The 15,891-nt window shown below is 52.9% G+C and overlaps 1 protein-coding gene across 3 annotated transcripts; it reads left to right on the top strand.

Moving 5' to 3' along the window:
• Positions 867-15,274, top strand: CALML4 (calmodulin like 4). Of its 3 annotated transcripts, XM_005685149.3 has the most exons (6): positions 867-2,400; positions 5,790-6,074; positions 6,169-6,199; positions 10,512-10,652; positions 12,171-12,359; positions 14,973-15,274. In XM_005685149.3, exons 2-6 carry the CDS (start codon positions 5,940-5,942, stop codon positions 15,068-15,070), a joined length of 594 nt encoding a protein of 197 aa, XP_005685206.1. In that variant the 5' UTR covers positions 867-2,400; positions 5,790-5,939; the 3' UTR covers positions 15,071-15,274. The 3 variants fall into 3 exon arrangements, with proteins under 3 accessions (XP_005685206.1, XP_013822233.1, XP_005685207.2); XM_013966779.2 differs by lacking the exon at positions 867-2,400 and having other exon boundaries at positions 5,533-6,074; XM_005685150.3 differs by lacking the exons at positions 867-2,400; positions 5,790-6,074 and adding an exon at positions 7,077-7,174 and having other exon boundaries at positions 14,973-15,269.

Consider the following 15,891-nt stretch of genomic DNA (forward strand, 5'->3'; position numbering starts at 1 on the left):
AGTACGTCAAGACTGTATATTGTCACCCTGCTTATTTAGCTTATATGCAGAGTACATCACGAGAAACGCTGGGCTGGAAGAAACACATGCTGGAATCAAGATTGCTGGGAGAAATATCAATCACCTCAGATATGCAGATGACACCACCCTTATGGCAGAAAGTGAAGAGGAACTAAAAAGCCTCTTGATGAAAGTGAAAGAGGAGAGAGAAAAAGTTGGCTTAAAGCTCAACATTCAGAAAACGAAAATCATGGCATCTGGCCCCATCACTTCATGGGAAATAGATGGGGAAACAGTGGAAACAGTGTCAGACTTTATTTTGGGGGGCTCCAAAATCACTGCAGATGGTGATTGCAGCCATGAAATTAAAAAGACACTCCTTGGAAGAAAAGTTATGACCAACCTAGATAGCATATTGAAAAGCAGAGATATTACATTGCCTACAAAGGTCCATCTAGTCAAGGCTATGGTTTTTCCTGTGGTCATGTATGGATGTGAGAGTTGGACTGTGAAGAAAGCTGAGCACCAAAGAACTGATGCTTTTGAACTGTGGTGTTGGAGAAGACTCTTGAGAGTCCCTTGGACTGCAAGGAGATCCAACCAGTCCATCCTAAAGGAGATCAGTCCTGGATGTTCTTTGGAAGGAATGATGCTAAAGCTGAAACTCCAGTACTTGGGCCACCTCATGCGAAGAGTTGACTCATTGGAAAAGACTCTGATGCTGGGAGGGATTGGGGGCAGGAGGAGAAGGGGACGACAGAGGATGAGATGGCTGGATGGTATCACTGACTCAATGGACATGAGTTTGAGTGAACTCCAGGAGATGGTGATGGACAGGGAGGCCTGGCGTGCTGCGATTCATGGGGTCGCAGAGAGTTGGACACGACTGAGTGACTGAACTGAACTGAACCCTCCTCACATCCAGAGTGTAGAGGTGAAGACTGGAGTTCAGGATACCTGCCACAAGTTCCTGCTTTGCTTTTCCCAGGCACCTTCTACACCCATGAGAAGTTAGTGACCTCTGCCCCCACTGCCTTGGGAGTAACAGAAGCCTGCTGTCCTGCTCAATAGCTCCTGCTCAGGACCTGGGATGAGGATGGCCCTTCTGGCTCGTTGGGCCCCCTGGCTTCTGGGATCTGAAATAATGAATTTTGTGATTTCATGTTCTTGGTGGGGATGTACAGAAACTTATTTAGTTGCTAAGTTGTGTCCTACTCTGCGACCCCATGGACTGTAGCCTGTCAGGTTCTTCTGTCCACGGGATTTTCTGGGCAAGAATACTGGAGTGGGTAGCCATTTCCTTCTCCAAGGGACCCTCCAGGCGATCTTCCTGACCCAGAGATTGAACCCGTATCTCTTGCGTCTCCTGCATTGGCAGGGAAGCCCAACTGCCTTCAATCAAAAGGACTCCATGGGTTTCAGCCCCCCAGAGTGGGAGCTGGATGCTGAAGGTGCTGCCTGCCGCCCCCCCCTCACTCAGCAGGTCACAATCTGGACAATCTTAAGTCAGTAAGCCAGCTCCAGCCTTGGCCTCTCAAAGCACAAGGGCCCCCACGTCCCCAGTAACCTCAATTCTCCCCTACGTTGATTCCGTGTTTCCTCCAAACCCTGTCCCAGGCCCGTTCTCCATACAAGGACTTAATGGATATCACCTAAGTGGGCACACATCTGATTGTGGGGTCTGAGGCTTACACAGTTTTGAGTATGCTTGATAAGAAAACTTCTAAAAAAGTGAATAAAATTAGATATGAAAGAATATTTAGAATGGAAAAGATATCAGCAAATTATATTGGAGCCTTGGCGATTCCTGTCCCTCTTGACTGAGATCTCTTTGGGAAGTTTCCTGAAAATGTTTCCCAAGAAATACAGGAGAGGCTGGCCTTGAGAGGCTTGGCACACTGATAGGTGGGTCTGGGGTGATCGTGCTGGTGAACAGCAGTGACTGGCCTGTATCCAACCGCATCTGGATAAATCCAGTGGAAACCTCGAGAGGGTTTGCTGATGGCTGCACGCCCCTATGGGGAAAGAGCTGCAATAGCGACCAAGGAAACCAGTTTATGGGCCATGAGACTCAGGAGCTGGCCTGTAAAAGATGACAGACACTGGCATTTCCACCAGCCCTACAGCCCTCCTCCCCTGCTGCCGGGCTAAGCGGAGGATGGATGGACTACTTACTTAGCCAGCAAGAGAGACAGGAAATCTGCTTTCTGACATGTGAACTAGGAGGCTAACTTGAGCCTTCCACATTATAACTGAATATGCCAGGAGCAATGGACCCAGAGACTACGCCATGGTAACCCCAAAGCAACTAGTCAGCACCATCCAAGTCCGACTGTTTTTGTCCTGACCACAGGATCTGCTCCCAGTGGAACACAGTATACCACGGCCTGGGACTGGCAGGTAAGTTTCTGGTGGTGTGGGTTTGCCACTTCTTGGGGGATAGGATTAGAAAGGGTCTTACAGACGTCACCTGTCCTCCACTCAGCCCTACCTGAGACCACTACTGAGGTCACTAATCCAGGCCTCCCCTGGAGAAAGTCACCATTCTATGACCCCACGATCTGTTAGACAGCCCCTGCTCCAGGTTTCGGCGCCAGCTGTGGGGACTGCAGGCTGGGACGCCAACCACAGGCTGGGGTGGTGTGACCTCAGAATGCTGTCACCGCCTGTGTGTTGCCTCATGGCCACGATCTCCCCTGTACTGTGCCTGTTGAGCATCTTATGTTTCGTCCCTAGCCTGAGCAGAGGGAATCTGTCTGGGGACCAGGTGACAGTGGTGGCCTCACCACTTTGTTTGTTGGTTTAAGGCTGCGCTGTCTGCGTTGCGCGCAGGTTTTCTCTGTGCAGAGTGGGGCGGCTCTCTAGTTGCAGAGCGTGGGCTTCCCACTGCAGCAGCTCCTCTTGGCGTGGAGCACAGGCTCTAGGCACACGGGCTGCAGCAGTTGCAGCACAGGGGCTAATTAGTTGTGACTCCCAGGCTCTGGAGTGTGCAGGCTTTGGTAGTTATGGTGTGGGGCTTGGTTGCTCCGAGACATGTGGGATCTTCTGGGACCAGGGACCAAACTCGTGTCCCCTGCCTTGGCAGGTGGGCTTCCCACCATTGAGCCACCAGGGAAGTCCTGGCCTCACCACTGGCGAGTCTGACTGCAGGGCCTCCCTCCTCTGGACTTCCATGAAAAATTCACCCAAAGTTGGCTCACGTCTCAGGGAATTCCTATCTAGCATTCTTTGTGTCTTACTCTTGATTGTGTGTGCACTCAGTCGTGTCCGACTCTGAGACCCCCTGGACTGTGGCCCGCCATGCTCCTCTGTCAATGGGATTTCCCAGGCAAGAATACTGGAGTGGGTAGCCACTTCCTACTGCAGGGGACCTTGCGGACCCAGGGATCGAACCGGTGTCTCTTGGGTCTTCTGCGTTGGCGGATGGATTCTTTACCACTGCACCACCTGAGAACTCTTGGTATTCTTCTAGCTACTGTTATCACGGGGTTGCAAAAGAATCGAAAACAACTTAGAGACTAAACAGCAAAAACAACAATCTGTCATTATATTTGTGATCTGCGGTTGCAACGCACCTCTGCATACCTGACCCCAGGGATATCTCAGAAGAGGGGCAGGGCCAGGATTATGAGAGTCATGCAGGATGTGTGGGTGTGTGTGGCCAGGCCACTCAAGGGGGCCGTTCACTTGCTGTCTGTGTATCTCCTGCTCCACCAGCCCCTACTTCACACACAGGACTGTCCAGTCCTGTTCATCACAGGCCCTTTATCTGTGACTGTCCACACGCCTGCCCCTGCCCCCAGCTGGTTTCCCTGGTAACTGATGAGCCTTCTGAAGTCAATGCTCTCTATAACTGGTAGCCGCCTCCTCCTCCAGAGCAGCAGAAGGCGCGCCGTGTCCTGCCTGCTGTCTGCCGTCCACAGTGGGCTGTTGCTCCAGGGTGTGGCTTCAGATCCGTAAGATTCCCCCATCTGATAAGTTGTTGTCTGTCTCTCGGCTCTTTGGTCTCGAGGCTGGGCTACTATACGGCTCACAGGACCTTGGGGTACAGCCCAATAGTCACATCTCCCCTAGGAGCCCCTTTCCAAACACAGGGTGATTCCAAGCGAGCCCGGGCCTGGCTCTTCAGGCTTCCCCTCAAGCATCCGCTCTGTGCCCCGGGCCCTGCCAAGGCCCCGCCTGATGTCCCCTCTCCTCTTCTTCCTGTAAGTCTCATAGAAACTCCCCTCCTTTCCTGCTCCCACCAGCCTTTCCTCAGCCCCAACTGGGAGGAGTCAGAAACCGCCAGCTAAAACTTTCTGGGTCTAGAAATGGGTGTGAAGTCGAGGAAAAGAGAACCTTTCACAAGGAAATGGTCAGGGGACAAAGACAGCCCCCCTGCCCTGATCCATGTAACTTCTACAGATTACCACCAGCTCCCTCTGCACGCATACAGCCCTTTCCAGGCCCCCAGACCAGGAGCCCTAGTGCAGTGCACAACCGGTGTGGCCGTACCTGCCGGTCCCGACAGACTGGGTGGGCCCTGGAGTCGGGGCCCCAAAGGCACGGCAGCCACCAGCCGTGACACAGGATACAACAGGGATCTGGGAGAAGGAGGGGGAGAACCCAGCTGTGCTCAGCGCTGCAGCTCCATCCCCCGTTCACTTCCTCAGTGGGTGTGGGGAGGGGTGGGCTGCGGGACAAACCACTGAGAAATGGGGAAAGTCAGCAGCTTCTGCTGGAAGGGGTGGGAAGTGCAGTGGGGAGTGGAGGGGAAGGAAGAAAAGAGGGAGCCTTCCTGACCAGGAAAGTCACTTAAGAGGTCTCCCTCCGAGTCCCCTGAGTTGCCTGTGGTGGGGCCAGAGACCCCAGCATGGGCACCTACCACACCCCCAGGAGAATGGGAAGGAACTGACTCAAGCTGAAAATGGACCATCTGGCCATTAACTCTCAACATAAGGCCAGGATGCTGAGGCACAGAGCTGTGGAATGGGCACCGAGGTCTTCCTCAGAGGCGCCTTTCTCTCCTGTGTGTGGCATCCAGGGTTCTGGCGGAGGAGGTGGCTGTCACTGGGCTGTGGTGTCACGCAGGGTTTCCTTCCCATATTAGAAAGCAGAGACATTACTTTGTCAACAAAGGTCCGTCGAGTCAAGGCTATGGCTTTTCCAGTGGTCATGTATGGATGTGAGAGTTGGACTGTGAAGAAAGCTGAGCACCGAAGAATTGATGCTTTTGAACTGTGGTGTTGGAGAAGACTCTTGAGAGTCCCTTGGACTGCAAGGAGATCCAACCAGTTCACCTTAAAGGAGACCAGTCCTGGGTATTCATTGGAATGACTGATGTTGAAGCTGAAGCTCCAATACTTTGGCCACCTGATGCAAAGAGTTGACTCATTTGAAAAGACCCTGATGCTGGGAAAGATTGAGGGCAAGAGGAGAAGGGGATGACAGAGGATGAGATGGTTGGATGGCATCACTAACTCAATGGACATGGGTTTGGGTGGACTCCAGGAGTTGGTGATGGACAGGGAGGCCTGGCATGCTGTGGTTCATGGGGTCGCAAAGAGTCGGACACGACTGAGCGACTGAACTGAACTAATGAGGTGGTGTGTGACGCGCCTAAAAAGGGGATGTGCAAAGTGCCTAACACCTAGGAGGAGACTCTGTTTAGCCCCTAATGCAATCCTCAGAGAGAAATACCCCTGAAGGCAGGCCTGGGGGACCCAGCGATCCCCTCTCTGGGTGACCCCTTCTTAGTGTCCACAGAGGGCTCCCAGGAAGGAACAGCAGCCCTTGTCCTCTGGCTACAGAATATCAGCTTCCTGGTGCAGGACCAAGTGCTGGCGAAGCCCTCGGGCAGCTCCCATCTCTGAAAATCCAGCCTGCCACCACCCGAACAGCCAGGCATCCACAGAGCACAGGAAGCTGGAATCTGACCCCTGGCAGCGGGCCTGGTCTCCATGGCAGCCGGGTGTTTATTACCGGGGCCTCCACCCGGCTGGGCGGACTTTCGACTTGAAGCCGGGAAGAAGGGGAACAGGAAGGCAGTTCTGGGAGCAGTGAGCCCACGGGTGGCAGCTGGAGGCCCCGCGATGGTGAGGATCTGTGTGGCCTGGCCAGGCTGCCCGGGGCTGGGGAGGCAGGGGGCTTTCATGGAGTCCCTTCCTGACTGTTCTCTCTCTGCTGCAGGCCAAGTTTCTTTCCCAGGACCAAATTAACGGTAGGTTTGGTTTGTTCTTTCATTAGCAACTCGCAGCAAAATATGGGTCTCATTAGGTAATTTGCTCTGCTCATGTTTTGTTGGTGGGAGAGCTGGGCCCACCCACAAGCCAGGGGCCGACTGCTACCAGGAAGGGCCTGGTGGAGGGGCGGGGGATAAGGCTTGGAGGTAAGAACTGTCCGTAGTACACAGTCAGTGTGATTTGCAAGAGGGCCTGACAGGAGGGGGAGCGCTTCGGTTCTCCTCCAGAACTTGATAGTTGGGGGCGGAGGGGGAGAGGGGCTGGTCGGAGAGACACCAACTGGTTGTGACTGAGGGCCCCAGCTGAAAAGGGGGCTTTGTAACTGGCTGAGAAAGAGAACAGGGCCCAGGGCTGTGCTCTCGGAAAGGGTGCTTTGTTTAGGCTGTGGGCCTCAGTCTCCCCATCTGTAAAGGGTGAAGGCCAGTGGAGGTGGCCTCAGAGATCCCTCTGCCCTGACGGCAAGCCTAGTGTTGGCATCTGGAGCACTTTATTCCGTGAATCCCCAAACCTGCCCCAGGCAGCTTCAGTTTCCCACAGTGCCTGGTTCTGTTTCCACGAGGCCAAGCCGACGAGTTGGGTTACACAGAAGCCAGGGGCCAGACCTGGCTGGGGAGGCTCAGCTGAGCTCAAGCAGGGAGATGAACTGAGGGTTGGTTACCTGGGCAGGACTTGCAGAGTTCTGGTTACCAGCAGCGTCTATAAGGGAGAGAGGGTAGGTGGGTTGCAGGCGCCTCCCCATAGGCCCCTTGATATTCTTACCCTTCAACGGGGTCCAGAGCAGGGACTTTTAAAATCCAAGGCCCAGGGTAGGGGCCTCTCCTACCCAGTCTTAACACAAGGCTTGATGTGTCTCAGGGCTGGAATCCAGCTGTTAGTGTCCCCCCCACCAAACCTGGTGCTGGGGCTCACTGACCCTCCCTCTGGGGCCTCTGAATCTCCCAGAAAGGAAGAAGGTACGTTTCCCTTTGTATCCTAAAGTCTGACACAAAGAAAGGGACCACAAACGTTCAGGAAAGAAAGACTGCTTGAATGGGAAGACCAGGGACCTTGGAGGCAGTGGACCTGGGCTCCAGTCACCTCTGAGCCTCGGTGGTCTCATCTGTGAAGTGGGAATAATGACACTGCCTCATCAGGCTCCTGTGAGCAAGAGAGAGCAGGTGGCAGGCACGCACCTGACTCTGTGCCTGGACGTCACCCAGATGTAAGCCGGGGCCAGTTTGCTCTTGCTAGCATGAGCTACGTGGTACACCTTTAGGAATTTTGTGAACTATTATTAAATAAAGGAAGATGAAAGAATGTCTCTTCGTCTATACAAAAGTTTTTTAAAAGATAGCTCTGTTGCAATTAGTAGTGCTGAAGATTTGAAAGACTTCAGTTTAATGGATGTAATTTGCACAAAGGTGAGGAATAGTTTAACAGTAGATCACTCATCAGATGTAATGACAGTGTAGTCACTGGGAAAATAGTTGCATTCATTGGCCTGCAGCTTACATCACTTATGGTTAAATCAAAATTGTAGGTTGGCAATGGATACAAGAGCTGGCAGAAACTCACTTGTGATAATCAATTGGCTAGATGGGATTTATAATCAAAGTATTTTTATTACTTGTAAGTTGGATGCTATATATTCTTAAGTCTGTACCATGTACAGATGTCATCAGAGTTGGTTCCATTCCCAGCACAGCTGGTGTTATCCTGGGTCTGGGGAGGATTCTTTCTTGCCTTGGGGCATTTGCATTTTCAAAGGGAAAACTTAAAGGGGATTTTAATCCAGTTTATTTAACCCAATTTGTTCTTTCATTCAACAATTATGAGTCCTTTTTTTGTGCCAGCCCCATTCTAGGGATTAAAAATACAGCAGTGCACATCAGAGCCCCAAATCCTTGTGCTCACAGGGTTCACCTGTGTGGGGAGGTGGGGACAGCAAAGGAAAGGAGTGAGCAGGATGTTGGATGGCAGGCAGGTCTGGCAGAAGGGCCTGGCAGGGAGAGCAAGGAGGTGTAGAGGTCATGGAAGCGGGGCAGGAGTAGAGAGAGAAGAGCCCTACTGTTTCAGGGCTGGCCTCCAAGTCCAGAGGACCCCCCAGAACTTTAAAGCAGGAAGACACATTTTAGGTAACTGGGGAGGAGATGGGTCTCCCGTTGACTCTAGCCCTGCTGATACCAGGGGCCACGGGCCCCCTGGTGCAGAGTGTGGGGGAGGCAGTTTGCCCCCTGTGGAGTCTGGTCCATCCCCGGTCCCAAGAGTGTGATGTCCTCACCCGGCTACTGTCGGAAGGTGCTCAACTGTCATAGGATGGGGTCCCGGGAAGGCAGTGGGCCCACCTCTTGGGCAGAGGCAAACCCAGACGGAAGGTAAGCTTGGGTGGCCAAGACAGGTCCCCTGGAGCTGGGCGGGGGGCTGAGTTCAAGTCCTGCGTGCAGGGTGGCCCCCTGTCCCTGTCCCCACTGGCGCTGGGCCTTCTTAGAGGGAATCGGATTTCACAGGAACCAGTGAAGCCTTGCTTCCCTGGGCCACTCTGGTTCCTGCCACTGGGTCCTGTTGGTGGTCTGCCCCTCCAAAGCCCAGGCTCTGGAAAGTTCTGAAAGGGCGGGAGGTTCCCCTTCAACCTCTCCACAGGCATAAAAGCAGATAATTGTCTCTAAACCCTCACCGCCTGGCCTGCCTTTGATTAGCAATGCCCCTGAAACCCTAGGCTGCTGGGAGTGGCCCTAATGAGGTAGCATGAAGGGGCCCTCTGCCTGGGCGTCCTCTGCCACCTCTCCCGCCCTCTGGTGGAGTTCCAGGGTAGCCTGGGCAGAGCAAGCTGCCCACTGCCCCCACTGCCAGGAGCCCTTGGCTGCTCCAGCCTTCCTCGCTCGCTCGCTCGCTCGCTCGTCTGCACCATGGGAACAACTAGGGTCCCTCCCCACAGGGCCACAGTGAGGATGACACAAGGGCCTGGGGGAAAGCGCTAGTAGTGGGAGCTGCTTTTGCTGGTTTTGTTACTATCCGCTCAGAAGCTGCTGGTCCAGGCCTCTGAGGAACCAGAGGCTGGCTGTGGGAAGTGTGCAGGGTGCTAGGGAACAGTGCAGGGCCCGGGATGCTCCCAGTGGGGCTCAAGCTGGAGCTCTACCCCATGGGTCCCGGGGGCTGCACGAGAGGGGCATTTGGCCAGTTCCACCCCCATCCTGTGGTCAGGGCCTCTGTGAGGACCCCTTATCTTCCCAAGCTCCTGGCTGGCCTCCCTGTGCCTCCAGGGCTGGAGGGTCAGGGCAGATGCAGGTGGGGGCTGGTTCCACTGGGCTGGGGAGCTGTGGCTCTGCAGGCCACTTCACCTCCAGAGGGGAGAGAGGGTTCAAGGAGAGCAGTAAGGAAGATCTCCGCGGAGCTGGGAGGACATCCGGGCAGTGCCTGTTGAAGTCTTGAGTGGGGCCTGGGCCTGTGTGAGAGCGCGGCTTGAGAGTTCAGCAGCCCGGAGATTGGCGGCTGCAGCAGTGGACTCAGAAGCTCCCAGTTGTGATATCTGTCACCACGTATGATGGCCTCTCTGCCAGGCCTTCCCAGAGCAGGTTTCTGGTCCTCCAGCAAGCCCCAAGGCATTATTATTCTGTTTCCCACCTAAGTTGTCATCTGCTGAGATCCCCTAGGAATTTGGTGCCCTGCTGTGGGCTCCTGGTCTCCCTGGGCTGGACCTGGAGCGAGAGAGAGCGAGCAAGTTTTCCTGTGTGTGCTAAGTTGCCTCAGTCACATCCAACTCTGCCACCCCATGGACTGCAGCCCACCAGGCTCCTCTGTCCATGGGACTCTCCAGCAAGGATACTGGAGTGGGTTGCCATGCTCTTCTCCAGGGGATCCTCCCGACCCAGGGATCGAATCCATGTCTCATGTCTGCTGCACTGGCAGGCGGGTTCTTGACCACTGTGGTTTTAGTCGGTTGAGGACAGGAGCAGGGAGGGAGGCGGCAGAAGGGAGGTCAGGAGGGAAAGGGGATGGGGTTGACAGGATGAAAGGCAAGAAATGCAGTTAAACATACATTTCAGATAAACAGCAAATACCTTTGTAAGTATGTTGTTGTTAAGTCCTGTCCGACTCTTTGTGACCTCATGGACTGAAGTTTATCTGAAACTCAATTTACCTTGACAGCCCTGGATTTTTTTTTTTTTTTTTTGCTAGGTCTGGCCACTCTAGGAGGGGAGGCGGACTGGGAAGCAGGCAGAAGGAACGGGAGGGGCAGAAAGTGGAGAGAGGATTGAGAAGTTGGGGGAGGGTGAAAAAGTGGCCCTGACTCTCCCTTCTGGGCTGTGGCAGAGTACAAGGAATGCTTCTCCCTGTATGACAAGCAGCAGCGCGGGAAGATTAAAGCCGCAGACCTGCTGATGGTGATGCGGTGCCTGGGGGCCAGCCCAACGCCTGGGGAGGTGCAGCGGCACCTGCGGACTCACAGGATAGGTGAGTGGGCCCGGCTGGGCCAGCTGCCACGGAAGGAGGAGTCTGGGTGAGTGGGTGGGCCCCGCAGGTCGGGTGTGACCAGCTCAGAGGTCTGAGAGGTCCGTGTTAGCCAGAGTTCTCTGGCTGGGTGTGGAGGCACCTGGCCAGGTGTGCTCGTAGCAATGGGTGACACCCCATCCCAGGGGACCGGGGGCTCTAGACATTTCACCACAGTTGTCTCAAACCTGCAGTCCAGACGGTGCTAAACGATCCCAAGGTTGTTTTGATGGAAGTGCCCCTTTACTTAGATGTGTCATGTGCTTAGCTCAGCAACACCATGAAGGAGGCACTATCCTAATCCAAGTTTTACAGATAAAGATCAAGATTCAGAGCCCAGCTGGTAACTTCCGAGCCCTTAAGCCAATGGTGGAATCAGATTGGAACCAGATTCTCATTTCTAAGACTGAGCTCCCCCAAACTGTTCAAAATGGGAATAAAACATAGAGGAAAACCCACCCAAAACGTTACCAAGTTGTCCTCTGCTGATGTGATTATGGGTGATTCTTCATTCCTCGTTTCCTGTTTTTGACGAAGAAAACATATACTAGTTTTACAAGCAAAAACAAGTTGCTTTTTGTTGGTGGTGGCAACTTTTTTTTTTAAAGAAGATGGAGGGATGTCAGATGCCAGGATGGCTGTTTGCATCGATAGCTGGACACTCAAGAAGGAAAGAGGAAGGAACACTTGGTCAACAGCCCAACTGGACCTCCGTTTCCCCATCTCTCAGTCGGGTTCCCACCCTCTGCTGGGGTTATCCCAAGGCCCCATCAGAGGGTGACTGCAGCGGCAATGGGAGCTTGTCCTGAGGCTGGGCTGGGGGTGGCCTCTGAAGGCCCCAAGCCTGGTGACGGGGAGCTCAGCCACCGAGAACCCCTGCTTCTGTCTTCAAAGTGTGCTGGTTTCCTTTGGTTTCCGTCTCCTTCAGACAGGAAGCTGTGGGCAGGGGCACTGCCGATTTCCTGCAGTTGGAGCCCAGCCTGGGCTGAGGGCCCCAGGCATGCCTGGAGGAGGGGTGTGGGCTGGGGTGGAGGCTGCAGTGAAGGGAAGGGCAAGTGAGGGAGGCTTGAGCCCCATCATCCACCTGTCTTTGTAGATGTGTTGCAGCGACTGTCAAAGGGGGAGGATAGACATGTTGGTGCACTTCCTCCAGTTCAGGGCAGGAGAGAAGCATCCAGAAGGGGTACAGAAAGCGGTGCTTCATCCTGGTCTTGTCACTGCTCTGAGCTTCTGTCTCTTTAGTGGGCAAAATGAGATGTCCAGGCACTGAGGGTTGTTGGAAAGATTAAATGAGGCATATCCATGGTGGGAACTCAGCAAGACAGGCTGCAGCCTCTTCCCCGTGAACACAGCCACCACCACGGTGCTTCCTGAGTTGGGTGGCTCTTGAGCTGGCCTTGAAGGCTTGGGCAGGAGGCCAGCTGACATCCCCAAGAGAAGCCTTTTCCTCCTTGCTCACTCTGCTGTTTGGGGGTTTCCTAGACAGAAATGGAGAGCTGGATTTCTTTACTTTCCTGACCATCATGCATATGCAGATAAAACAAGAGGACCCAAAAAAGGAAATTCTTTTGGCCATGTTGATGGCGGACAAGGAGAAGAAAGGCTACATCATGGCGTCTGAATTGCGGTCAAAACTCATGCAACTGGGGGAGAAGCTCACCCACAAAGAAGGTAATGGTCTGGGTCCCTATTTCCTAACAGTGGGAGGTGACTAAGGGGTTGGGGGCACACCAAAGTCCAAATCATGCCACCTCGGTTACGTAGGCATCACATCTGATGGCATTTGGACGTTGGGACTAGATGCTAAGCTTGGTGAACTCTGGACTGGAACCTGGAAAACTAGGGAACTGTGAGTGGCAGAAGTTAGCCAGGGTGAAGGGACAGTAGGGAAACCCAGTTAGGAGCTACTTGGGCATTACTCTATGTCTTCTAACTTTCACTGTGGGCCTTCATGACTGCGACACCTCTAGGATCACCAGTGTCCCTCTCATACCGATTAAAGAAACAGGTGCAGTGCATGGCCTGTGACGAGCAGAGCTAGGCGCTAGACACGGGGCTAGCAGACACCGGGACCCCCACCCTCCGACCTCGCTCAGGCACTCCTCTCACCACAGCTGTCTTCTGAAGTTGCTGCTGCCACCAAGTTTCTAAATTGAGATGTTACTTTGCTCCCTTTTCTCATGAGTCAGCCAGCTCTGAGCTCTTCCAGAAGGAATGTCCTGTCTACCTTCCCTGTCTTCCTGCCTCAGAGCCAGATGAGGGGCTTGGGCATTCTGGGAAAGCTGGATGTTCATGGTGAGGGTGACCCCAATGCTGAGCCCTTTGCAGATGTCCTCCCAGCCGGCCTGACAGGCCCCTGGGTCCAGCCACAGTGGCCATGCCAGGTTGCCACCCGAGTCCACACTCCCCAACCCCAGAGGCTGCAATTTCTGGGTAGGCCGCCGGGCTCACCTGTGATTGGGGCAGGAGGACACGGTCGGTGGACGAAAAAGGCTCCGGTAATGACGGGCCTTTAGCCTTTGGTGAAATCACAACAGACTTGAATCCTGGCTCCCCCTCCTTCTGGGGGAGCTCAGGTGAGTTTCTTAACCTCTTTCACCCTCCTCAGTTTCCTCGTTGGGAAATCAGGTTACAATAGGCAATCCCTCAGGACCCTGCAGGAGCTAACATTCTATAAAGCAGTCTGCTAAGATTTTATCTGCAGTCACAAAGGCACAGTGCAAAGGAAGTAAAAATAGCGCTAGAGAAGGCAGATGGAGCTTCCCCCGCTCTTCCAGGCTGCCAGCTATCACAATCCCATCTTTCATTGTGGCTGTTTTAACGTGAACAGGGAATCACAGGCTATGCTTCCCTCCCGGGCTCCAAGGACACTACTCAGCCTTTTAAGGATCAGGTGGAGTGTTAGCAGAGAGGTCAGCAGGGGCCTTCATTTTTGCGGTTAATGATCCGTCTAAAACAATACCATGGTCCCCAAACTTAAACATCTCTCTCATTTGTTTAACCAGTAAAGAAACATTTCAAAGAAACTGGCAGTGTCTGCCAGAGACTGATGTCCTTTTCCTCTGGCTATGGGAGATAGAAAAGGTAATACTGGAAGTAAGACTCCTTTACCTTCAGTGATAGAAAAGTTGGTTTACTGCAGAAGCATCCTTGGAGCAGCTGAGACGGCTGTGAGGAGGCCTCCTTTGCAAACCAGTTCTCTGTGGTTTTTCAGGGAACTGCTATTCTAACCAGAAGGTACCATCAGATTCCAGCTGCCCCTCTTCTGGACAGCTGGAGGCTGCAGTGACCGGTACTGGACTTGTCCATTGGGACAGTTTTAACCAAGTGGTTGACGGGTAGACACTCCTCCATGAAATAAGATAAATTACAGTCTCAGTGTTCTACAAGTACTCAGTACTCAGAAGTACTATCAGCTCAAATGCAGTGCATAGCAATTACGATTTTGAGGAGGATGCTTAAGCAGGAAGTCACAGGATGCTTTTTCACTGTCCAGAGTTGTGTGGGGGCTGTCTGCGGCTGGCAAAGTTGACACAGAGCAGTGAGAGAGTTTTGTAAGAGGGTGAGGAGGGTCCTGAGAAGCCACCACTGAAAAGTGTAAACTGAACTGGCTCTTCTTGTCAACTCCTGGGACAAGCTTGTATTTTATCCCAGGAATCCAGAACCAGTAAATGTACGTTTCTTCCTTTTTTCTGAGCAACATTAGAGAACAATGGCAGTTTGTGTAGGCTTTGAGCTTGGACACAGTTGAATTTCTCTTATACTATCCCACCTCCGAAACACTTTCAGAAAGAGATGATAGTGGCAGATACCATTTGTCACCAAGCCCCCTCTTGGGGTGGGGGGATGTCATTTTGGAAGGCAGGCCATAGGCTGGGCTAGGGGCCCCAGGATGGAGCTGCAGGGGTGTCTGTTATGGAGGGCATCTGAGAGGGCGGGCAGTAGAAGGTAAAATCCATGCCAACACTTTCTGGAAATACTGGCACAGGAGCCAGATATTTTCTGAAGAAAAAAAAAGGTACAAGGTGGTTTCATTGACTGAATCCTTACCAGTACACGCCCTATCCTGGCCCCTGCAGAAAGCCAGATGAACTCAGAATTGATTCCATGGTCTCCAAGGGGGAGGGAGTGGGTTGTCCTTTTCTGTTCACTGGTTACTTCCTCACCTATGGAAGCAGTCAGCTGGAGGTTCAGGGAAGACCTCTGGGGAGGCTCAACCCCCAGCTGAATGCCTTATCATATGACACTGAAGCCAAACTGAGAAATTACTGTGATTTATCGCAGTGGAGGATCTCTTCAGGGAAGCAGATATCGAACCGAATGGCAAAGTGAAGTATGACGAGTTCATCCAGAAGCTCACCATTCCTGTGCGGGACTACTGAGCGAGGAGGCGAGAGAGCCGCCCCTGGGCCTGAGCACTCAGACTGTGGGTTTTGGAAAAGAAAGTGTTTCTTACACTTGCGGGAGATGGCAAACACAGCAAGATGACAAACCTAAGCCCAGCAAGAGGACAAGGAAACAAAATTATTCCAGCCACGGTATTAGCATGTCTTTAATAAAACTTTGTACTGTTTTAACAACTACCATTAGTCTAGCCCTTTATAGCCTGTGGTTTAGAGGTGGGCCAGGGGTCTAGTCCCAACACTGCCATTTCCCAGCCAGGTGATTCTGGGCAAATCATTTCACCCCTCAAAGTGAGGGATCCTCACTAAAGTGGATTCTTGCTTCTTACCTCACAGAGCCTATTGAGAATGGGCTTTGCTTTCACAAACTGTAGGACACTATGTAATCCTGGGTTGCCATGATTGTGCTTTTCCTAAAAAGGGCAATTTACAGGAAGACCAATATTCTGTATCTGGGTGCTGGGACCATCTTCCACATTTTCAAGATAAAGCTAGCTGGGAAACAGCAACAAGCAGAGAGCTCAAACAAACTATGGCAACATTTCTTGCAGCACCATGGGGTCATGTGTAAATTCTCATTCCCAGTGCATACTAATGTAGTCCTGGATATTCATTCATAAGCAGAGTATACAACAGGTTAGAACAAGGCAGCATCAGCCAAATGTTGGGAAGAAGGATCTGACTACAGCCGACCAAAGGGGACCGGGTGTGACGAGCTGCATTCACTGCAGCCTTGCAGACCCCGAGAAGACTCACGGTGGTGCTTCTCTCAGCATTTTGAGTTCTTCCCTGGCCCATTA

The sequence above is a fragment of the Capra hircus genome, chromosome 10 (assembly GCF_001704415.2).
Source record: "Capra hircus breed San Clemente chromosome 10, ASM170441v1, whole genome shotgun sequence".
NCBI lineage: Eukaryota > Metazoa > Chordata > Mammalia > Artiodactyla > Bovidae > Capra > Capra hircus.